The following is a 25,542-nucleotide window of genomic DNA, read 5'->3' on the forward strand; positions in this document are numbered from 1 at the left end:
TGTTTGACTTTCAAAATCATGTGGATGTTATTTTCTGTAATATTGCATATGTAAACAAATAAAAATAAATTATTCTAATAGTAAATATTTTAGCTACTTTGGGAAACAAAAAGTTTGAAAAATGTCAACTCTGAATAACCAGAGGAACAAGAATGATGATTATGCTGATTGAAGAATGCGTATAAATTAGTATTTTTAATGAAACTTTCAAGGGATCTGGCAGTTGTATTCTGCCAGATTAGTTAGTTCAAAACTGTATTGACTTCTGCTACCTCTTCTACTTGTGTATTAGTCTGCTGTCCAGGAGTGCAGGGATGAGGCAAGTTAGAAGGTGCTAAGGTACCTTAGTAGGTCAGCCTACTTACAGCATGTTCTCTTAAATCATTGATGCAGATTTGTTTGCACTGACAGGTATTTAGAATTGCCAGAGTAGGGATGCATTCTACTCTGCCATCCTTGCTATCAGCCTCATTGGCTATATGTAATTCTACCAGAATTTGTTTATAGGTCTCCTTATTGCTGCTCTCTTTTCCATCTTTTTTGTTAGTAATCTCTTTGTACTTATTCTGTCCTGATGAATTTAATAGAGAAATTGTAATTTTAATAGAAAATAGTTCACTAGATAAGTTACTGTTCAGCAAAGAGATGTATGTCTCACCCTTTGGTTTTCATGTATACCTTTTTAATAACCATCTGTGTATTTAATTATGATCTAAATAAAACTTCTCTGAAGATTATTTAATGCAATGAGATGTTGTAGGTGGTCCTGAGATAGCCAGGGAAGAAAGCTTCTTGAGTCACGTATATTTTGACCTGCTTAATAGTCTAAGGTTATTATAGAAGTCAACTACTCTTCTTTACATCAACTTGCCAAATTTGTATCATGGAAGGAGTATGGTAAAATTATATTTTGTCCCAAGTACATATACTCTTAAAATAGGACCAACTACTGCCTTCTGTGTGTGACTCAGTCTTTCAGGTTATAACCCTCTGGTTGAGCACTGCTGTGCTAATTCATAAGCAAGACACCTCTACTTCAAGATAGAAGCAGTACAAAAGAGTATTTAATCAGTATAATTTTAATACTGACTCGAGAGGTAGATGGAAAGCAGATCAGTTTTTTCAGTTATATCAAATATCTTAACCCTCATGTTAAGAATTTTTAAGCAGGCTATCCAAGTAACTTCATGGTTTGTCTAAGAACTGGTACTTAATGAGCTATAAGAAATATCCAGATCTTCTAGTTTGATCACCACAGTACACTAGGGTTGAATATACCTAAACCATTTTAAATAGTTGTTAGAAAAATATATTTTGTATTTAAAAAAAAAAGTTATCAGTGGAAGAAGTTCTACTGTCTCCAGAAGTAGTATATTCTAGTATTCCATCAACTGAATAGTTAAGCTTTTCCTAATACTCAACCTGATGCTCAATGTACATTTACTTTTTTCTCCTCCCCCCGCCCCAAGTTAGTTGGACTTCTCCTTGCCCTTCTTGATGCTTGGCAAAAAGTTGATTACCATCTATGTACCAAATTATTCTGTTTTGGAAAAGACTTATGTTTTTGTCAGTCTCTTCCTTTGCAGATAAACCAGTACTTTCAGCCTTTCTAGACTACATAGTTTCTAAAGCTCTTTTCATTCTTGATTTTTGTGCTATAGACTTTCTCTAATTTGATTTCCTTTTGAAGCATCATAACCGGCTAAAACCCTGATTACAAAACGAACTAGTAATTGCCTTCTCTGTCTTTCATATAACAGCAGTTAATGTATTCCAGAATGAGATTTGCCATTTTTGTGCAATTGCATTATGGTTTATTGTCTCATATTAATAGGCAATCCATTATAAACTGTCAAAATATCTTTCTGCATTGTGCAACATAGTCAGGTATTTCCTGTTTTGTGTGTGTATGCTTCATTTCTCCTTCAGTAACAATCCATACTTTTTATTATTAATTCCACTCTATTATCTGATTTGTTGAAATTATTTTGTTTTCTGATTCTGTTCTTCAAAACGCTTTCTGCTTCCTCAGCTTTCTTTATTTGCAGGTTGTATAAATAATGTTTTATTGCAGCATGCTAGACAGTAATGGAAGTAGTAAATACAAAGCCCAGATACTTAGTGAGATGTCTTCTCCTGCCCCCCACCAATGACAAGGAAATACTGCTGATTTCTGTTCACCCATCTCCTATGTACTTTTGATAGTACCAATATTTCGGGGTTTACTGTAGCTACTTCTTAAACAGTCTGGAGAGAATTTCATCATGTCCCATCAAGTTAGAAGCACCTGCCTTATATAAATACTGTTTTACCATTCCTTCTTTGTTGTTTTTTTTTATTTTTTTTTTTTTTAATTTAAACTCTGTAAGCATCTGATCACATCTAAACTTTTCTCAGAAGACTAAGGCACCTGAGTCCTTTACATCACGTGTTTGCTTCCTTTTCTGGTGTAGTAACTGACCTTTATTTATCTTTATTTTCCTATTAGATTCCATAAATAAACTGAAAGGTTCTTGTTGCTTCTCTGTCTCTTGGTAGTTGAAATTGATTTAGTGATTTATTTAATTTTTTAAATTTAATTGCTACATGTTTATTTACTGGTCCTTTGTTGATTGCCCTTATTTCTACTTTTTGGAAGATTTCGTTTTCAGGTTATTGGTTATTGAAGAGTTTCAGATACAACCATAATGATCATCTAAGCTTCTTTCTTTCTTTCTTTCTTTCTTTCTTTCTTTCTTTCTTTCTTTCTTTCTTTCTTTCTTTCTTTCTTTCTTTCTTTCTTGCTCTGTAGGATTACAGAGCTTGTTCTGGTGTATATTTATACAGTCTTTTTTCAGCAGCTACCAGGTTTCCTTTTCTTCTAAAATAAATAAATAAACAAACGTGAGTTTGTTTAAATCTGCTCTTAAAAGATCTTCTCCTTATTGTGTTGTTCCTGATCCTTTTTTTCCTATCATTTTCCTTTTTTTAAAAGTTGTCTTCTACATTTACAAGTAGTTCTACATTTAATCATATCCGAAACTAAAATAGCTCTTGCAGTATCTTCTACCTTCTTCTGAGAAAAACAGTTATTCCTAGTATGCTCCAAAAATGTCAATCTTTCCAAAAGATTTAGATAGCTAGTCAATTTGGTGTTACAACATGAAGCAATCTTTTGGACACAAATAGGATCTTTTGGGTATGGGCACAGGGGAGAAAATGAGAGTGATTTCTTTCATTGACTTTAAAATTCCAACCCGCACCAAAAGACTTAAATTTTTAGACAAAAAAAAGTAGAATATCCTATGGTGTCTGTCAGATAGTTATTGCAAGATTTTTATTTGATGATCTAGTATAGTAGTTGCTGAAGAACAACTGGCGCTTCTGGTTAATAAGTGTTACACTGTTCTTCTCCCCAGATTTTCTTGATTCCTTCTACTTCTGCTTTTGAGGATAGAGTATTTACTATGAATCATTATTTCCAGTTTTGAAATTTATACACATGCATAAGCTAATGACAGACAACTTTTAGATATTAACTAAGTGTAAATGTTTTCTCATAATAAGTACTAACCTGATTTTTTTTGCTACCATATTGTGGTCTTTATTCAGTATCTTACTGAATTCCACTCTAATCTGTAGCCATTTGTGAATGCTTTTCCCACTGGACTAATTAGTTCTATCAGCAGTAATTCTTAAATCCAGCCACTTGCTATAAATTGGTTTGATGCAGACAGTGGTGAATTAATGGATGAAGGCTGTACATGAAATGTGTGTAATTATCTAGAATTTAAATTGAGGAATTTTGTTGAGTATGGTGATGATGCATTTTCTGTTTTTGTGGAAGTGCAGGTAGGAAGAGACCCAGAATTTGAGTATCAGTTCAGTAGTGCAGATGAAGTAGAATTGCTAACAGTGGTACTTGAACTGAAAGATGACTCTAATTTTCTGGAATAGATACAGAATTCAAATTACTTTGCTTGTTCTGTGTCCTCTGAAATGAGTATTTTGCTTATAGGATTTATTGAAAGAATGTTTATATTGGGGAAATACCGAAATTCATTCTGCAAAAACTGAATATTAAGAGGATAGTATCGACTGTTTCTTTTTTATCTGTAGGTAGTGTAAATACAAATTTCTGATGCTATTTGTCTATGATATACCTTGCAGCGTTAGATCTGTTGTCTTAACTGAAATTAATAAATAATTTTTTCCCCTCTATTTAGGAGGCCTTATCAATGTCAATATGAGTGAAATTAGCTTTGATGAAATTCAGCAACTGTTTTCAAAAGATTTAGACATTAAACCAGGAGGACACTGGAAACCAAAAGACTGTAAGCCACGATGGAAGGTGAGATGCTGCTTTTCTGGTTTTTTTTCCTGTTGGTGTATAAGAATAGTTTACTATTCCACACACTCAGTCTTTTATTGCTATATATTTTATATAATATGTATTATATGTTATATGTTTTAGTATATGTATTCTGTATTATGCTATCTGTGCTCAAGAAGAGACTAAAGCTTGAAGAAAAACTTGAAATGGATTGTCAAGAACTTCTAAAGGTTCATTAACTGTTGTTACTAAACATTTTGTCATATGTCTGCAAACTTGTCCTATGTGCTTGTTGCTTAAAGTATAATTAGAAGCAAGTGAACATAAAAGGAAAATCTTATTTATATTTTACTCAGAATTTTTTTTCTTTTTTTTAATCTTTTGAGCAAAATTGCAGCACACTTTCCTAGTGGGAAAGAGAGTGTAAAACACCGAGCCAGTTTAAATGTAAAAGTTGAAAAGCCTATGTAAGCCATGGGAGACTTGATCTGTATTGAAACATTAACATTTAAAAATGCTAATATACATATAATTTTTTGAAGGTGGCGATCCTTATTCCTTTTCGGAATCGCCATGAGCATCTTCCAATTTTTTTCCGTCATCTGATACCTATGTTGCAGAAGCAGCGGCTGGAATTTGCCTTCTATGTTGTTGAACAGGTAATAGCGTTTACTGACTCTTCAAGATTCCTTACTAAAGGGGATTTGAGATTCTTATCAAGATTTGGATAAATCCAGAATTTAAAAATTGTTACTCCGCTGTTCTAATCCTCTGAATGAAAAAAGAAAGTTCATCTCCATTCCCCAGTTTAAGCAGTGGCCAGATACATGTTGCGTTTCTTCAAATATGGGCTGATATTTTGTAGGTGATAACATGGGCTCTTTGAATCTATTGTCTTTGTAAGTTTTCAAGGAAAAAAAAAGGTTTTATGTGTAAGAATTGGAAATGGTCATTTACAGAAGGCCATTTTGCAGCACATGTTCACTGAAATCCAGTTGAAGACAATAGTATTAAAGTGTATGCTGTCCAATTAATATATGTGAAATATAATGGAGGCATTAATGATATAAGATTACCGACTAGTACCTTGGCTAGGGGTCTCTTCAGAAACAGAGAGGAATGGATATGGAGGAAAAAAACCACTTAAAAAGACATTTCTGCAAGCCACAATCAAGAAATAAAGTAGTTCAGATGCGTAACTTAGGGAATTCGCACCATTGTTGGTTGTAGTAGGCAGCTAGATCCCTAAAGAAATTACAGGACTTATTTTTCATGGTTTATGCAATGCAATATTTTCAGGTGACAAAGTGAAAAATGGGCAGAAAATAAAAAGACCCTCCAAATTGTCATTTAAAAAAAGGCACGCAGAATTCATTTGCTATATCAAAAGGTCTTAGGTTGTCTTGTTTGTTCAAAGTGGACATGAGGAGATTTAAATTGTGCTGGAAATAAAAATTATTTGAATCTGACTTTATTAAAGTTTCTAAGAAACTGGAATTAAGTTTCTTAGGTTACATAAGGTGGATATAAGGTTAATTATAAATATGTAACAAAGTTGTAGGCATTTTCCCAGCATCGGAAGTTTTTCAGTAGTTGACCGTGTTAACAAGAAACAAAACTTAATGTTTCTTTCTTACTTTGTATCAGTATTTCTTTAACTTGTAATATCATGCTGTATTAATCCAAACCACCCATATTTTGATACTTCAGAGTTACTGGTGCTATAAGTTGCTAGTACTGTTAAGTTTTGTGTAAGAGGGGAGAACATCTAGACTTTTTAAATCACAAAATACAGTTGATGCAGTTGGTGCTAACCAGAGCTGTTGCTCTGCTTTGCTAGAGGAATAACAGGCATCTTTGTCAATGCTTTATTTTTTTATGTGGTAGAGGATGTATTTCTCACAGTATTGAAATTTTGTCTCTTTCTTCTCGATTCTTACAAAGTCTCCTTTGTTTTCTGTTTGAAGACAGGTACACAACCTTTTAATCGTGCAATGCTCTTTAATGTTGGCTTCAAAGAGGCTATGAAGGATGCTGTCTGGGACTGCATAATATTTCATGATGTGGATCACTTACCTGAAAATGACCGAAATTATTATGGATGTGGAGAAATGCCACGCCATTTTGCAGCAAAGCTCGACAAATACATGTACATGTAAGTAATTAGCTTTATTCACGTTGTTTCTTAGAGACCCAGAAACATTATTACAGTGTGTATGAATTTTGTGACAGTATATACAGTAGGTGAAACCAATAAAACAGCCTCCTACCATGCTATTTACATAAATGAATATCTAGTTATTAAAAGGAAGATTTAAGTTTAGTGTCTACATTTGATATGTTGCTGATTTGAAGGTATTATTTATAATTTTCAGTGTTGAACTTGTTGCAGTGAGGTTGATCTTTAAAAAAAAAAAGATGGCTACGTGTGTCAAGGGGGGAAAACTTACCTTGCTTATTAGAAATCTTTTCTGGCTACATAAGCCTTTGTGGTGGCTGTTAACAAAGATAAGCAGCTAATCTGCAGCGAAGTACCACAGGAAAAATGTCTTACTTAATTTTCTCATAAATGTACAATTTTTTTCTGCTTTGTACTGCTTTTTAAATGGAAGATTTTCTTACTGCTAGACCATTTCGTATCTTGTATTCAGTCTCTGTTGAAATCTGATGAATGTAGTGGGTCCTGCAGTTTTGTTACCTGCTTTCCTTCTGCCATTTTACATTAATGTTTCACTTGCTTTTTAACATGGCTATCTCCTGACACTCTTCATCACTTCACATAAAGCTGTAGCTTATTGCTTGCTACATGTATGTGTTTGCCATCCTGAAATTTTATTTGTGAAGTTGATCAACTTGACAACCTGGTCAACCTGACAGATCAAAAGCAATGCATTGAAAACATGACTGTGTGTTTGGACTTCAGGTTGTCAACCAATTAGCAGTCAAACCTTTAAAGATTGTATATGTATTTAAAAATATATAAATAAAACATACAAATATATGTGATTTCATCTATATATGTATTTATAAAATACGTTATGTATTTATATATGCATTTATAAAATCTATAAAGTGTCTAAATACAGATAAATATTTACAAAATACATTTACAAAATAGATAAATATATATAAATACATATGTATGAAATATAAAAATAAATATATATTTCGGTATATATACAAAAAAGTGCATGTGCACCACACACACACGCATACGTATGAATAAAATCCTCAAACAGTTCCATAAACTGTCATATCCTAATTGTTTTTATTTTTGGTTGGTGGGTTGCTTTTGGATTGTTGGTGGTTTTTTGTTGGTTGTTTTTTGGAGGGGGGGGTGGGTTTTTTGGTTTTTTAGGGGTTTTTAGAACACCTGTTATGTCAGTTAAATGTTGAAAGGGATATATAGTAACAACCTTCCCCAAAAGCTATTAAGATTTGGTTGAATCCTGTGTTTCCACAGAGATCAGAAATTACATGACTGTGTATTTCTTTTTCCTTCCCCTTGCATTCTGGAGTTATTTGTCCTTCAGTATGGCAATTGTGTCCTAAGCAATGGTAAATCTTTTTGTAGATAGTCCTAACTCCTTGAAGGTTCCAGATTTGGAAGTGTCTCCTGAGAAAAATGTTCTATTTACTTTCATCAAATTTGTGTGCTATTTCTGAAAAAGGAACACACTTTACTGTAGCAGCTTCTGGGTTAAGGATGCAAGTTAATATTGATGGAAATAAATACAGATACTTAAATAGATGGGGTTTTTTTAGATTGACAAAGTGTTTTAAGAACTGGAAATCACATTGCCTGAGCCTTAGTATGTTATGTTATTTAGGTATAGTGGCTGTTCGTGTTGGCCAACTGCTTATTACTTAATAAGATGTGTTAGTAATTACTGTATGCTTACTGAGAAAAAAGCCTATAGAACCCTTTGATTCAAAAGTTTAGCTTCTAAAAACTGGAAAATTGTTTTTTAAATAAGTATGTATTTCACTGTGGTTGAATATGTACTGTTAAACTGTCCCTCTCAAGTTTTAACAGTTCTGTAGAATATAGTCATGAATTAAATTACTGAATTGATGCAGTACTGATTTGTAATTTTTTTAGTTGATTAAAGAGAGGGTTTTTTTCAGTTGAATAGTGTCAAAATAAAATAGTTTGAGGGTTTCACTTTACATTTCAGCTTTGGGTCTAGATCAGCCATCTGAAATATGTGATAGACTTCTGTTTCATATGGTGGTACTAATTTGAGCTACAGTCTAAGAGTACCTTTTATGCAAATCAGACACTACTGCAAACATTTTATTCAACTTGTGTATATGTTACTTAATGCCAGCAATCTGTGAACCAGTTTCCCTTAGTGAATACATTCAGCATCTGTTCTTGTCCTTAGTTTGGGGTTCTTGTTTTTTTGAAAGATACTGTTCACAGAGAGGGCTACCTATCTAAGTTCAGCTAATAATACAGAATTTGTCTTTGGTTTTCAGTCTTCCATACAATGAGTTCTTCGGTGGTGTAAGTGGCCTGACAGTGGAACAATTCAAGAAGATCAATGGGTTTCCAAATGCCTTTTGGGGATGGGGTGGAGAAGATGATGATCTTTGGAACAGGTGAGTGTTCAGTGCTTATGTCTTTCTCATTGTTCTGTGGTATCCGCCACTTAAGAAGCAATTAGGTGTTTTTTCTTTCAGTTCTTACCTTTTTTTTTGTTTGGTTTTAAATGAACAAATTCTAAAGAGTTCACTTTAGAAATATCAGAACATATCATTTGAAGGGATAAGTATGATGTTCTTTTTTCTTAGCCTGGGGACAGTTAACAGGCTTTTAAGAGAGAGGTGTTGTAACAAATAATGTATATAACAACAGGTAATGGTATTAAGCATATTTCGTCTCATCCCTTCTAATCTTCTGTGCGTTACTTTTCTATTTTAATTTACTTCTCTCTTACTGCTAGCTTTATGGAATACCATCCCACAGACATGTAGAGTAAGCATGAGTTTAAGTCTCTTTCCTATCTTAGGAGCAGTGTTTGAGAGAGAGGTTAATTTGTGGCTATATTGATAGTCACAAATTGGACAATGTACAACAATACTCACTGAATTACTAACTGCTCACAGTAAACAACTGTAAAACGTTCCAGCTGAGCAGCTGAAACTAAGTGTCTGCATGAATTTATATATAAAGAGATACATTTTAAAGGAAGAGTTTGTATGTTTTTATTTTTTTTCCTTACTATTTTCATATTTTTATGCTGTTGTGCTTTAAAAACAAAGCAGGAAATACTAAATATGAATTTATTATTGTTTCACACTTTATTGGTTTTGCCAGCTTTTGTAGTTGTTGGGTTAGGGGTGTTTTGGGTTTTTTAGGGAGAGAATGTCAGTGAACGCAAAGACTTAGCTTTAAAAGATTTGATGCCTATTTTTCACTTTTGCTGTAACTTGTAAAAGCATCTTTTTAGTACTCTTCGTACAAATGTTTCTGCAGGGTTCACTATGCTGGATACAACATAACAAGACCAGAGGGAGATTTAGGGAAGTACAAATCCATTCCTCATCATCACAGAGGTGAAGTCCAGTTTTTAGGACGGTAAGAAAAACAGAGAACTGTTCAAATACTAGAGCTGAAGATGTAAAATTTTTTCTTACACACATGCAAATCTTCCGCACATACTAATAAGCAGTCAGTGCTTATCAGTGTTATTCCCTCTTTAGTGCTAAACTTTGTATTTTCTTAAACACATTATGTTTGGTGTTCAGATATTTCTTATTTAATCATGAGAGAAACTGAGTTTGTGTGTCAGAAGATATTATCGTCATAATCTTGGATGCAGAATGTCATTATTCCTTAATAGTTTGGGCATTAGTACTGGCAGGGCTCCGTTAGTTGGTTAGTTTGGATATTCTGCAAAAGGAAGCAGCACAGCTAGGGGAAATGACTCCTGTGTGAAAACAGACTTTAAAATTCCTCAAGGATTGGTTTCTTCCATCGTATTTCATTCTTTTCTGAGATACAGGTCTCATTTCCTGCTTACATTGATGTGAACTTTTTCGTTCGGGGCTCCTTTCTTTTGCTACAAAGATGCAAAACACTTTAACTGGCCGGTAGGTTCTGCCTGCCCTACATTGGGATAGCAACCAGAATGCAGCAGATGAGCTACACCTAAAAATTAGAATGTGAAACGCAAAATAAAGGGGTTATGGTATATGTTTTCAGATAATTAAAAATACTGCTCAATTCTGTTATCAATGGGTGTCTCTTTTTCTGGGAACATCTTTATTTTCTGTTTTATTCATAATTTTTAAATGGACATGTACAGCAGACATGAGTAAACACATGATATGAAACTAAAATCTATATATCAGTAATCTGGGGGAGAGGAACTTTTTTTAATCGCCTCAAATTTAGATGTTTGCAAATGCAGGAGTCTCAAGAATGAAATGAAAAACAATTCAGACATTGAAATGTATAATGATGAACAGTGAAGGTTCCTAAATCTTCTCTGAGCTCCGTAGTTGAGTTTTATGGCAAAAGAACATGAAGAAATTGAATGTTCTTTAAAAATCAGTTTAGTTTGGGATCATAAAAAATATACACATTAAATGCCTTCTTTGTTATTTAGTCTTAACGTTAACTTGTCTATGTGAACATAAAATCTAAGTGTATTAAAGAACAGAAAGTGGCTTGATTTTAAAGCTTAGGTAGGTAATTTGGTAATTTCAAAGGCTGAGAGGTAGTTTTAGAATTTAAAGTGTATTTCAAAATGACTGTTACAGTATCATGTCTAACATCAGTTGAATTGTTTCTTGCAAATCTTTCTCATGTTTTCTTCTTCCAACTCCCTCTGCAGATATAAACTTCTGAGGTATTCCAGAGAGCGTCAGTATATTGATGGGTTGAACAATTTAATATATACTCCTAAAATACTTGTCAGTAGATTGTATAAAAATATAACTGTTAATCTCATACCAGAACTTGCTCCTGTTAGAGACTATTGATGGAAGTGGAATGACAAGCTACCCTACCAGAATAAACTTTTAACACTGGAAACTACTAATAGACACTGTAAAACAAAACAAAACTAAACCAACAAACAGCGGCTTAGAATTAGAGACTTTTGACCATTTGATGATGCATATTTGGGATGAGAAGTAAAGTGATTGTATGTACCACGCATTTTGTTCTGAAAGAAAAGCCAGCAGCTACCACTCAGATGTTTACAGCATGAGACTACTGTTCAAGCCTTCATTCTTCATATTCTCTATCATCTTAACCACTCAACTAAATAAACTGCAGAAAACAGACTTGTAGCTTCTCTGGAAGTAGGGACAGAGGCCTCTTCTTCCAGGAATTTTTTTATACTAAACCGCCTCCCCCTCGTATTTAAATGAATGCTTTTGTTTCTTTTTAAAACGTGTTTTGTAAATATGTGATGTAAATTAATGTGTGTACATTGCTTTTAAATTGCTCAATATTTTATGCTTCAGTATGTATTTGAGTGTGTTCTCGTTTGAATTCTATAGGAATGTTTTTATTAGCATGAAAGAACAAGTGTAAAATGTAAGTATGCTTAAAAAAAGGTTATACCTTATGCAAAATGAAGGAAATATTAATCGTTGGCCAGCTATGACTGTAAACTGTTATACTAGTTTTGAGCTCTAGGCCTCCTGCATATCTACATAGAAAAATCGATTTCACATATGAACTTGCTAGAAAGAAAGCTTTTAATTTTATTTATTGCCAGCAAAATTGTATGATACCCTGCCTGCCATCTAAATCCTATTTATATGCATATTGCATGTGTATTATGGAAAATCTTGCGGTTGTTGCGTATTATGATCTACAGGAACTCTAACTGTTTCCAAGTGTGCCACTAGTGTCAATGTCAGGGATTTTAATGCCTAAAACAATGTGTCTGGGTGCGTACAGTATTTTGGTATTGTTCTTTTTTATTTAAATCCTAGTAAACAGCACTTTTATTCCTCCAAAATCAGAAGAGCCAAAAATGTGTCTTCATTGGAAGAATATTAAAGCTAGATTTTTAAGAAAATAATAAAACCTAGTTCTAATAGTTCTAATGCTTGCAGTGTGGGATTTTCAGAACCATGGTGTTGGTCAAACTGTTCCGATGATGATGGCATAAGCGGAACTGAAAGCAGGCCAATGCCAAGTGCTTTTTAAAATTCCACCCATAATATATTATCAATATAGCTACTTAAGGGCCTATTCTGATAGAGTGCTGAGTGCTTCTATGATGCACTAAGTATCCTCAAGTCGATGACTTTCAATGAGATTGAGGTTGCGCAGTCCCACTAAAGATTGGTCCTGTCTGTTTCTCTATTTTTCTGGTGTTATATGTATGAGTAACTATCCCCTTTCCTCGGCTTATAATGAAAACACATCTTCTTATTTTCTGTTTGCTTGTAATGTTACGCTGCCTAAAAGTATCCCACTGCTAAGCATTATTATCTTTTCCTAATTTTTTTTTTACATCCCTCGTTAATACTAAGGAAAAGGACTGGATCATTTATTTTCTATGTTAATGCAAAGATATTGACCAAGACCTACTAAACTGTTTTGTTTGTGTCAGTTACTCAACTCTTTAGGAACCAAAGACTGACTTCTGCTCCCATGAAGAATGGAAAGCAGTATATAATAAGGATTGTTTATCCACAGAGTGTTCTGTAAGAGTGTTGACAAAGAATACTAACTTTAACTCATTGCTATGTGTTGGTTTCCTGAATTGCTGCCACAGCTGGTGTGGTGCTTTGTGTATTTGAGTTTGTTTGCCATAAACACCTTTCATTTCTTTGACACCCCAGCAGCAAATTTTGCCCTTAGCCATTCTTCAGTAAAGTTAGGAGCTTAGTTGTAGGCATCCCAAATATTTAGTAGAAATGTAATGATTTAATTTAAGTAGTTGAGAACATCTGTAAGGGATATTTTAAACCGTATTGGAATTACCTTAAAAATCTACCAGTTAATCTGATATGCTTTAGGAATGATGTAATGCAATGAAAATAACAAAAAGTAAGCATAAAGTGAGCAAAACCTCCTTCAAAAGCATGCTTAAGTGGTTTGATCACCTTGATATATTTTTCTATAACTGAGTGTATAGAATATTCTGAAGCATATGGATAAAGGGGAGATAATTAATACACTGTATGAACCATTATATCTTCAAAATAAAATTAGTCTTATTTCATAACAGACTAATACAATTCTTTAAGAACTGTTGAATAAATTTTTAAATCCCTGATGTAATTTTGAAGTGACTTCTGGTTTTCAGTACAAGTTCACCTACAATTTAACACCTATGATTATGAAACATTCTTTGGTACTGTAGGTCTGTACTGTTTTCTGAAGCATGCTTTTGTGCCCATTTGTTAGGCATTCTGTGAAATTAATGTGCAATTTTTAAAAATTCTGATGCATATATATGTATATATACATACATATATACATACTATATTACACATATGCTGTGGCTGAACTAATATAACTTTACAGCTCTAAGTGCTTAATCATGTATGGTCTTAGAAAAATGTGATTTAAACCAGTATATGAATGGATTATGATATATAGCTGAGTTCTTAAAAAGTTTACATTTTGGTGCCCCGAAGTGATGGATGTTAAATTATGAATCGTTAACCAACACTCTTCTCCAAATACCTTTTATCACTTTGTTGGGAAGTTTTAAAAGTTGCCATCTTAAATTACATAAAAAATAGTGTTTGTATACTACCTGCTTGAACTCAGTACTATTCTGTAGTGAATTTTAACATAGACAGTGCCTTCAAACAAAATAAATGCGATGCAGAACTAAGAGTTGTGCACATTCCTTTTGATATTTTCATGATTCTTGTAAAATGTAGAGAGAAGCCAATCACATTGGCTCTTGCATTGCTGACAAGGCAAATTAAGGATGTCTTCTCTTCAAGGAGTGAACATGGAAGGAGAAGAAAGAGGGAGTATTTTACAAGATTCCGAAGGTCTTGCAAATTAACGAGTAAAAACATTACAGAAATATTAACAATGGAATCTGGCTGATGTGCTAAGATACTCTTAAGCCCATTTGCTGTATTTCAAATTTAAGTAGGAAAATATAAAATATAAAATCCGTTTTGCAATAGACAGTATATTGAAAAGCAAGTGCAAAATGTCCTTTTTCTTGGATCTTGCCAGTCTATTTTTCTATCATTATGTTTACTAATGACTATGTTGTGGTGGGTTACTAATGAGCCAGTTATTTAAAAATATTAAAAGGATCCATTGCGTATCAGCAAGAAGAAGTGTACTTAAGATTATTTTATTTGTAGAGGTATGTAAGATAGGCTTAATGAAAAATGCACTGAAACAAATGCTGGGAATTTCCTGTGTACTATCATAGTTTTGGTTTTTTGTTGTTCATGAAAATGTTTGTACTTTTTTATCATTGTCTTTTATGAAATATAATGTTCTAAAGATTGTGTTGGTTTGTTTATTCTGAGGTTCTGTGGACAACGTATCTTCTTTGTGTTTTGTTTATAGACGAAGTGCTCATTTTTGTAGTGCTCAGTACCTCGAAGTAACAATAAAAGGAAGGGAAACCTGGCCGGCAAATACATCAGATTAGGCTATGATGGGATGAAGCCTTAGGCTAACGAATCGCTTTCCCTTTATTGGTGTTTATATGCTTTCAGCTTTTGGTTTTATTAGGCTAAATGACTCAACGTTTTTGCGTATTTTTCCAAGATAAGGTTGCTATTCTGTTGAATCTTCTAATGGCTCTTCTCTATGCTTATTTCTGTTTAGGAGTAATCTTCCTTATATATGGATTACAAGAATGGGAAGTAGAAGGATTCATCCGTATTTCTCCCGGCATTAAATAGGGAGCTGGTTCTCTCAGGAATCGTCGCTTATCCTTCTTATTTTTCTTTGTATCTTACAGCTATTACAGAAGTGTCTGATGGTTAGAGGTATGCGAGTAATTTTTGGGAGTACTTCAACTGGGGCAAAGGTATTTGCAGAATTTTATGAAAATACACGGATAAACTTTTCTGCAACACTGGATGCGGACTCTCCTTGAAAGTGTCACCAGTTACAATACATGGGAAAGCAGGAAAGAAGGCATTTTAAGTATGTGTAGCATCCTTGCCATCCTTAGATGCTATTCTACCTTGCTGTCACTTTAAAGCTGCTTTTGCTCCTATATCTTAAACTCACCTCCCAATTCTGATTTTTATCTGATGATTACGTGGGGTCCTGAGTAGTAGTCCCATGTGACTTCATCTATTGTGGGCTTCAGTAATAAAGTATAGATGATGGTAGGTGGTGGATTGCATTTCCTGTGTGCTTACTTTTCATGAGACACCTTTCAGATGTGTTTGGTCCGTTTCCTTTGCAAGAAGGAATGTGGTTTATTAACTTCATGGAAGACTTTGGTTTATTGCCAGAATACCAGTAATGGAGTTTCAATGCATTTTTTCTAAGCTTAACGTGTTTTTTCAAACCCTAAACTTTTATTCAGAAGAGCAATACTTACAGAATACAGAAATACGGAATAGAGAAATACAGAATACTTAAATTCAGAAGAGTATTTGAAAACAAAGTCAATACACATTCTTCCTAAAGTTAACAAAGTGAGTAAACAACTTGACTGTTACTGTTAGTGATTTCCTGTGAAATCTAAAGCTGTTGGTACAGTCAGAAACTAAGTTCTTATCATTTATGGAAATTTTAATTTACACATCTAAATTTTCATGCTTAATGTCAGCTTCTGTTCCAGTGGCTCACTAGCTACTGCTTTAGTTGAGTAAGAAAAGGGACTGAGGAAAACAGCAATGGAGTAATGTCGATAACCAGCATCATTAGCTGTGAACACCACCTGGAAAAAGAAAAAACAAAGACAAGACAAATGAGGAGGGATCTCTAGATATGAGCCTAGAAGGAACCGTTGTGATCATTTTATCTAACCTCCCACAAAACTTTGGAAATATCTGCTTTTCTGGTGATTTGATCAGTGTGATCAGCGACTGCCTGTCGCACACAGTTTTTCCACTGGTTAAATATCCTTTGTTAAAAGCATACATGTTACTTACATTATTTAAAATTTTATCAAATATATTTATTATCCAAGTTATGTATCCAATTATTAGCCAATAAATCCGTATTGAAGATAGACATTGAACCCCATTGATTGTCTTAAAAAAAAAAAAGGGGGCATTCTTTCAAGTATTTGAATATTTTTGTTGCTCTTATGAAGTCCTGAACTTTGAGGAACAGAATTAAACATAGTGCTACAGTAACTGTCATCAGGCCAAAATATGAAGTAACGAGTTTCTTTACTCCTACTTACATATCTAGTAGACGGAGAAGGAGTGCATTAGTCCTTTGGCCACAACGTAATGATGACCTTATATATGAATCATTTACAACAGACCTTTTAACATCTCCCCCGTCAGCTCATGTCCCGTCCTTTGATTTCTCCCTCTACGCAGTAGATTATTTTGTGTTGTGAGATGATGGGTGTCAACTTTTAAAATAGGCACAGTTTAATAACATTCTGTGATGCATAGCTTGTGCTCCTTTCCACATTAATAAAAAAGATGCATATGAAACAGCCAGTGAACTCAGCAAAACATGATCCCTACGGAGGCTTATTTTTAAGAAAGGAGGCTCTTGTACTCTGGATTAAATTCATTTCTAGTCTGGAATATAGACTTAAACATTATCTTGATGTATAATCAATTTACTTGCATGCTGTAAATCTTTCTCATCTTACCTCTTTTATTTCAGTTATCGCAGAAGGCAAGACTACCCAGCATTGACCTTCATTGGTGTCTAGAGTAAGAATGTCATTTCTCGTCCATTTCAGGGAGGCAGAAACAACATTTTACCCAGGTGTTTGCCACCTTTTTTCCAAGGAGATGAGGAAGGGCTGTCTGAGCAGCAGTTGCAAACCGTACAGCTGGTGGTGCTCACTGATCTGTCACAGTCCAGCAAACAACTAATACGGGACTGCTGCTGCTACTGAAAGGTCATGTGAAAGGGCTGATGCTGTGGAGGGGAAGGGGACAGCCCCCAGGGAGTCCCAAGTCCTGGAGCTGGCCTCAGTTGGTACCAGGTTTGGACCACCTTCATCTAACCAGTTTAGCTGTCCCATGCAAACTAAAAAGGCCTGTTATACTTTTTTCTGTTGTAAACTGAGGATCCAAGCATTCAGAACACAGTTCATACTTCCATTATCTTTAAAAATCTAAATTATAAAATTTGTCTGCAGCTGTACAAATACGGGATCCAAAAGGCAGAAGAATCCTTTTCCCAGGAGACTTAACAGAGTACTCCACCTGTACTCCCTCAGGTGTCTAGAAATAGTCAGAGAAAGAATCACAGGCTTAAGTAGAGGTAGAAGGACGGAAAACCTCTTCGTAAGTAATGCGTCTAAGAGCTTATTGAGAGTTATGGGGAAACTAGTAACTAGATTCTCTCATGGGTATGTTGTTACAAAGCTTTGAGGCTGTGGATTTAAAGTGTTAAAGCAAACATTTTAAAGTGAAAAGAAAGTTCAACACGTGCAATTAGTAATTGAAACCTAGACATATAAAGTATCTTTATTCTTTGCAACTAAAGTACAGGAGAAAATGAATACTCACATCAGCATGGTGATGGAAGGGATTCAAGCCCAGTCTCTTCCAATAAGAGGCTGTGTCAGGCTCAATCTTGTATATCCCTGTGACAAATTGTTCTTTAGTTGTGAGCTCATGGAACTCTCCGTTGTCATGGGTTTGTCTGTGTGGTGGCAGAAGAATGCACTTTTATATTTTGGTTAAAAGCCCAACAAAAAGGCAGTTCTTAGCAATTGAACTTGAGTGATGTTGTGTAGCTTAAGTAATATGATGAATACTTCTATTGATCTGGAATGGCTTACGTCCATCTGTATTGTGGATGCTTCAGAGCTTATCTTGGCATTTGCTACTTCCACGATCGCCACAGCAGATGGCTGCCTGCCATGTCACTACTCTGCATGGTTTGGGGGTGAGCCAAAAGCTGGCATTATTGTTCATAGACTCTTGGCAGAGTCTTGGAGTTAATTAAATGAACCCACTCAGAGGGAAAACTTCACCACTGCTGTAAGCAATGTTGAAGCTCTATGATGCACTTACTGTGCAAGTAAGTAGGGTCAACTCTCTTGATTTTTCCGTAGTTTTCTTACTTAAATACATTGAGTTGTTTTATTAGTATGAATATTTTTTACAGTTGGCTGTCTGAAATTTGGGATCTGCTATTTGAAATGACTGTAGGTCGGCCAACAGTGTAGCCTTATGAAATTCCCTGTTGTCTGTATTGATCAGTTGGTTTTCCATCCTCAACAAACAGATGGTTTTGTTTGATTTGAAGATGCTATCAGTGCTATCCAAGGCCATAGTACTGGCTTGAAACCAGACCTTTGAACACCAACCAGTTTGGGGCTCCAGAATCAATATTGAATGCTGTCTCTCAAACATGTCTCTTAGTTGAAACCTATTTCTGTGAAATAAGTTATATAATACTAGGTTTTTGATTAGGTAGGTTATCTGCAAATAACAATGCTGCTAGCGCCTGATTTTAGTAGTCAGAAACCACTGTGTTGTGTTCTAGCTGCCAGATCTTATTCTGAATATTTTATTCAAATTGCATGCAGAGAAAAATAAAGAATTGAATGGTTTTTATGTCATTGTCCAGTGCATTACTTAGGATTTGTGCTTTAATATAATTTATAACTATGAAGTCATGGAACACCATTTGCATCTTACAAGATGCTCTGTAGTCATCAGATTTTTTTAATCTGTTCAAACGTCTCTATTTTTTTTTTGGTCATAGATTCATCATTGTTAGATAACTGTTCATTTCTCTAATAAGCTTTCTCAGCTAAAACCAAACATATCTTTAACTGAGAGCAGTTATTTCAGAATCTTGCTAACATTCAATTACTTACAAATTAACAAGGCTGGAGAGGTTGATTTAGTATTATCATGACTTTTGCATACCTTATGTTAAGGTTACTTTGTTCTTTGTTTCAAATGTTAAGTATGTTTTTAAGGCTTCAGTCAACATCCAGCTGTTCAGCTGAGTACCTTTATATAAAGCCTCTAAGCTCAGATTTGACGATAAGTAAACTGAACACCCTGTTAATGGAAAATCACACACATTTCCAGTGTGTTCCAATGTGTGAAGCTATCTTCTCACTTGAGGGGTGGGAGGCAGTTTAAGTTGGACAACATGAATAGATTGTTCTTCCCCTGCCCCCCCCTGCACAAATATGCGTAGCCTTCACTGTAGCTATGATTTTCAAGGGCACGTAGGAGAGCACTGTTGCTTCTGCCAGCCCACTGCTCTACAACACCAAAGAGCCGCTACGTACAGTTTCTCACGGACTTTCTACAAATGCAACTGAGTCTGGGATCCCACTATTGAAATTCCTGCACAATGCCAGCTTTTGCCCTTACGAGCCCTATCTCACTTTTTTAAGGTAGAATAGGCTATTAACAGACCTGGAAAGAGGGTGAGACTTTGCAAATATCCTGGGGAGAAAAGTGTGGAAGTGGGGTGTTGCTTGTTGAACAGAGAAAGAATGTTCATTCTGTGTATCCCCTAAGAATTTTTTCAATTTCATTTCAGATTGTACTTTAAGTAAAAACTGCTTTTGAGTTTTTAAAGTGTTAATATATATTAAAATTGAGGGCAATTAAAAAAAAAAAGTCATCTACATTCGAAATTCTACAGTTTTTTTAAAAGACGTGGCAGCATTTAAATATCTGGGAGATTCTTTTTCTTATATTAGGTGTAACTGCTTCTCTGTGGGGGAGGAGGTAAGAAAACTTTATCCCCAAATTTTCTCCTTTTGCCTGATTCCTTTTTCTTGAAGCAAAGGTGGCTATCAGTTATGATGTGGTATACGTTCAAAACAGTTCCGTGTTTTCTTTTTAAAGCTGTGGTGTTGTATGAAATGAAAATCCATTTAGAAAGAGGAAAATAGCCAATAACGGTAGATTTCTCAACCAGAGTCTTAGTTCAAACAAGCTAAGAGTCTGCCTGATTCTTCTGGTAACAATGCAGCAGTTCATTGGTGGGTACTAAAAAGTAATACGATCCTTTGTAGTGAAATTGAAGAGAAGCGATGATTGAATTAAAGGATAGTTTAAAATACTTTCTTGTGCTCACAGTAATTATGAAGCATTATAAAACTATTTGGTAGTGGAAACTGTAGTACCGTTAAAAGACAGTCTGCAGCAAAGTCATTCAATAGTATGTTATCTTTCCTCTGAGTAAAAAAGATAACTTATGTTAGAGAATGTGAAACTGTTTTTTCAACTATTTGGCCTCTTCCAATTGCCTTTCCCTTCTTTCACTCATTATTTTGGTATGACTTACTTTGAATTTAATAGTTCTCAGGATCCATCTGCAGCTTCTTTCTATAACTTAACCAGAACATTTGGAGCTGGACTTCCTCAGACTGAATCCAGAATTTTTATAAAAAGAGGACGCTTGGAGTCAGCAGAATCCTTCAGGTAGGAAGAGAGAATTTTTACGTTGTAAGAAAGATAAGGGATGGTGCATAATAAAGCTGTAAGGGATCTTACTCTTTAGATCTGCAGAATATACCATATTTTCCTCCACAAGATCACTGTGTACTGCAAAAATGTGGCCTGAAGCTTTCTGGGAGCTGGATATGGTGGAACCGAGGAGGAAGGTGTCAGGAGCTGTCGGGAGGAGAGCCATGTGCTCTGAGGAGGCACTGTGGCTGCGTGTGAGAACACATTCCTTGTTGTCATGGCTTAGCTATACATCATCTCCAGCATGAAGTTGTAACTAAATTGTGACCTCAACGGGAAATAATTAAGTCATCAAATGTAGTAGGAATGTTTAAAAATCTGGCAACTCTTCCTCTGTATTTTGGAGTGGCAATTCGAGCACAGCTTTCTGGATTTGAGAGCCTCTGATGTCTTGTTGCCATAGAGTTATGTTAATTCTGCTGCAAACTTGATAAGCATCACATACAGACTCCTTCTTAGCACCATGTTGGATCAGATTTGTCAGCCCCTGGCAGCTATGCAGGGATAGGAGAGGAAAACCTTCCTTCAAAGATGGGATGACTGTAGTTTCACTCACAGCATGTTCATCGCAAAGCAGTGGTTATGCCCTGATGTTTTACCTCTTCAAAGGTAGAGTTGAATCAGGGCTTTGACCTCCCATTACCTAATTCTGTATATGAAAAGTGAGAAAAGAGAGCTTTGTGGAAGGTGCTAATCAGGGATGATCTCAAAATAGCAATCATTGATCTCCATTTAATCATTGCAAAATGAATCATGATGTATATGTTAAAAACTAAGAACCCTCTCTTACATCCACTCTTACAGTCTGTGACGTACTGCTATCCCATCAGCCAGGAACCCTGCCCTATATCAGACCAATGTATCAGCATGTGTCTGTACCGCCTGTATGCCCTGACTCCTCAGGCTGCCTTTCTGGAATGCACAGGCTCCTCACTAGTGTTTCTTTTGAGTCATTAGCAATGGGGGCTCTAGTGCCACCGCCTATTTTCCTGGCTTTTACACCCTCAAGGAGCTCAAAGAATCATAGAATCATTAAGGTTGGAAGAGACCTCTAAGATCATCGAGTCCAACCGTCAACCCAACACCACCATGCCTACTAAACCATGTCCCTAAGCGCCTGATCTACACGTCTTTTAAATATTTCCAGGGATGGTGACTCAACCACTTCCCTGGGCAGCCTGTTCCAATGTTTAACCACTCAAGGAAAGTCTACTTCCTCACAAAGGTTGGTCAGGTATTCATTTTCCCAAAGATCAGAGCCTGAGAGGAGGAATGAGTAGGGAGGGGGAGAGAGAGAGATCTGTTCTAGGAGAATTTCAGGCTGAAGCGTCTGTGTCTCTAGTTTGCTTTGCTGGAATAAATGAGGCCTCTGGAAGTGGGATCCTGGCTTTGGCTCTGTTCTTTGCTTGCATCAATGAGTGTTGAGATCCCTTCTTGCTTGCATGGGATAGAGCTGTAGTGAATAGAGCAGTAAGGGAGAGGACTACAGAAGGCATTTCTCCAGCATGGATCTCACAACAGGAAATGAAATCCCCCACGACAGGAGCTTGTTCATTTTGTTATAAGGGCTATTAGTTACTTTCCAACAGGCCCAAGGCTTTTGTGTAGTGAATATGATTTTTTTTTCCTTTTTTCTCTTACATTGTTTGTCACATAGTCGCTGAGTCTAATGACAAGTGCTGTTTCTCTAACCATAAAGCCCTCTCACTGATCACTAGTGAAGGAGAAAGAAGGACCAGAAGAAGAGCAGTAGGAGAGAACTACAGTCAATACATACCATAAAACCAAAATAATTGCAATAAAAAGGAATATTCTATTTTTTACTTACAGTAATTAAAGTATTAAAAAAAAATTAAGGCAAAAAAAGCTGGGACTACATCAGTGTGAAGGACCTCAATCCTGAGACACTTACCGGTGGTGCAGCTTCGGAGAATAATGCCAGGCCAGCTAAGAAAACAAGAAATACAGAATGAAAAGCCATTTTGCCTACCACTAGGAAGTCTCAGTGTCAGCAAGTAGAAATTGGTGGGATCTGTGATTTTTATATCAAGGCCTCTAAAATGAGGCTACTTATCAGAAAACCCATATGACTTTCTACATGCTGATTCATACTATTTACTTAGTAAACAATAAGAAAATAAGTAACTCATACAAACATGAACCTTGTCTGCAGAAATAAGTCTCTTCTATCATTTCTGTGGAACTATTGTGAATATTGCCTAGCTCAACTGCAGTGATATATTTTCTTGGAAACAATGTCTATTCTGTTTTATTTTTCTCTTCTTGTTGAGGAATAGTGCTGTATGCATCTCATATAGTTGAGAGAAATACAAATTTCTTGTCCACTTGGCAATTTCAGTTTCAGTGAGAATCTCTGTGGTTATAGCTTGGCTTAATTGACTCACACATATTTATCTGTTACGAGATTTCTCTCTGTGGTGGCCTTGCCCGCACCTGTGATAAAAGGTAAATGGATAATGTGTGGGCTATCTAGTTATCTTATGAATTCCCCTGAAGGAAAAATATGTTACTTTTGGTTTCCAGCCTGATAAATAGATACCTACATACCCGTTTCTGGAGCACAGTTAAACAGTGTTTTAAGTCCTGTCACTTTACTTGTGCCTTAGATTCAATACAAGTTCAGGACTTTCCCTGTACAACTGCAAGTCAGCCCCCACCAGAAGTCTGTGCTTCATTTTAGGGAACTGTCACTTCTTGAAATTAAACTTTGTCTTTCTGATCTTCACTTAAATGCATGCACATACGCTCTCTTACTCAGTTTATCCTGTCCTCGGGGGGATGACTACATGCAGAGGAGTTTTTTGGTTTGGTTTTTTTTTATGACTACACCACGACTGTATGAACATACTTATCCCCTATTTTGAGGGCTGGGCGTAGCCCACTGCAAACCAAACCTACTGGTTCTCAAGCTCTAGGAATAGTAAGATCCCATGAAATCTGCACGCTTTAAGATGGGTGCTGTTTTGGAACTATTTGCACTGCTTAGAAGAGTTGTGTAACTGTGGTAGTGTCTAGAAATCAGGGAAAAAAGTAACCAAATAGTGAAATGTTAAAGGCAAGCTTTTTTAACTTGTGAATTCACTTGGTATGCAGTCATCCCAGCAGGCTCTGGGTGTAGAGATAAACTCCAAGGTCAGTGGCAGACGAGTGCTGATGGTTTCTGAATGGCATGATTTCAGTAACAATCTCTGTAGTTTCTGTAATCCTGTTAAACAACAATTCCTCTGCATCAGGATATTTTAAATACAATAGGCCATCAGTTACAGAAATCACTGCTAAAGCCCTCAAACTCTTTGGTCAGTTTATCAACAATGTTATTTGAATCACAGTCACTCTACAGCTTACCTTTTACTGTTTCTAAAAATATGAAGAGACTGCTAAGATGATGCTTCTATTTTAGGACTCTTTTTAATAATGGCTAGAGATTTGACTTATTAGAGATTTAGTTGGAATGCACCTGAATACAGTAGCCAACTGGGTTAAAGATCAAAATTGTTAAAAAGGGTGCTAACTGAAATTGCTTCAGAACTTCCTAGATTGAGCCGCAAACTTTCCTCTTGAAATGACAAAATGTTGAGGTTTGCCTGAAGTTTTAAGTAAAGGTACACACATTTTAACTCTTTCAGCTCTCTGGATATATATATTTCAACAGTCTTTCTGCATTGTTTGTTCTGCTGCTAGGTATTCAGTATTTCTGGTATTTACCCTGTGACCTAGTTGATAGTGAGATTTTTTAAGGTAGTGGAGGAAGATAACAGACCCAAATCAAGTGTTAATTTGCTTCCATATCCCATGCATGGCTTCCAGATGTCCTCTGCACTTGAACACAAATCATGACACCTTAGAACACAATAAAATTTCACCAATAGAATCAAAACTGTTTTAAAGAAGTAACATTTTATTGACTTGTCTGAAGTTTGCCAGGTTACAAAATGGAAAAAAAAAACCTAATGTAGCAAAAAGTTATGCATTAGTAGAAGGAAAAACCTTCCTCCTAAAAGCCTACGATAGTTCTAGCAGAGGAGGGTATTTGTGTAATGACAGTACATGTTTATTCCTGGGGATCACTGACAACAGCAGTGGTTGAATAAGAGAAAGGACTGAGGAGAGCGGCAATGGTATAGTGGCGGTGACCGGAATCATTAGCAGTGAACACCACCTGGAAAAGAGAAAACTTGTGATCATGATGAACAATGAACATTCAGACCTACCTTATTAAGCATTAGCACACACACTCCATTTCTTCTGCAGACTACTTTGCCAGTTCTGTTCAATCAATGATTTCACCGTTCTGAAGGGTAATGCTCCCCATTACTTTGGGATGCTCGCTGAAGACTGAGAAATTTCTGAGATTTGGACCCAGGTCCTCAAAGAATCATAGAATCATAGAATAGTTTGGGTCGGAAGGGACCTCTAAAGGTCATCTAGTCCAACCCCCCTGCCGTGGGCAGGGACATCTTCAACTAGATCAGGTTGGTCACAGCCCCGTCCAGCCTGACCTTGAATGTTTCCAGGGATGGGGCATCCACCACCTCTCTGGGAAACCTGTGCCAGTGTTTCACCACCCTCAGCATAAAAAATGTCTTCCTTAGATCTAGTCCATATCTACCCTCTTTTAGTATATTTAGTATATAATAGTA

General features: G+C 35.7%; 2 protein-coding genes and 1 pseudogene across 2 annotated transcripts in view; 1 reads left to right on the top strand and 2 right to left on the bottom strand.

The window, feature by feature from the left end:
• B4GALT6 (UDP-Gal:betaGlcNAc beta 1,4- galactosyltransferase, polypeptide 6) overlaps positions 1-14,774 on the top strand; it is a 17,644-nt gene extending 2,870 nt beyond the window's left edge. Inside the window, exons 3-8 of the mRNA XM_009331431.1 lie at positions 4,206-4,330; positions 4,855-4,971; positions 6,280-6,467; positions 8,795-8,917; positions 9,795-9,896; positions 11,158-14,774. Coding sequence (XP_009329706.1) covers positions 4,206-4,330; positions 4,855-4,971; positions 6,280-6,467; positions 8,795-8,917; positions 9,795-9,896; positions 11,158-11,305 — 803 coding nt within the window. The 3' untranslated portion in view covers positions 11,306-14,774. The remainder of the gene's footprint in view (positions 1-4,205; positions 4,331-4,854; positions 4,972-6,279; positions 6,468-8,794; positions 8,918-9,794; positions 9,897-11,157) is intronic.
• Positions 14,775-16,038: 1,264 nt separating this feature from the next.
• Positions 16,039-22,862, bottom strand: LOC103923200 (annotated as a pseudogene).
• Positions 22,863-24,780: 1,918 nt separating this feature from the next.
• LOC103923153 (transthyretin-like) overlaps positions 24,781-25,542 on the bottom strand; it is a 10,360-nt gene continuing 9,598 nt past the window's right edge. The window contains 1 exon segment of the mRNA XM_009331432.1: positions 24,781-25,061. Within this exon segment, the coding sequence (XP_009329707.1) occupies positions 24,954-25,061 (108 nt within the window). The 3' untranslated portion in view covers positions 24,781-24,953.

This window comes from Pygoscelis adeliae, unplaced genomic scaffold (assembly GCF_000699105.1).
Source record: "Pygoscelis adeliae isolate BGI_AS28 unplaced genomic scaffold, ASM69910v1 Scaffold108, whole genome shotgun sequence".
Classification (NCBI taxonomy): Eukaryota; Metazoa; Chordata; class Aves; order Sphenisciformes; family Spheniscidae; genus Pygoscelis; species Pygoscelis adeliae.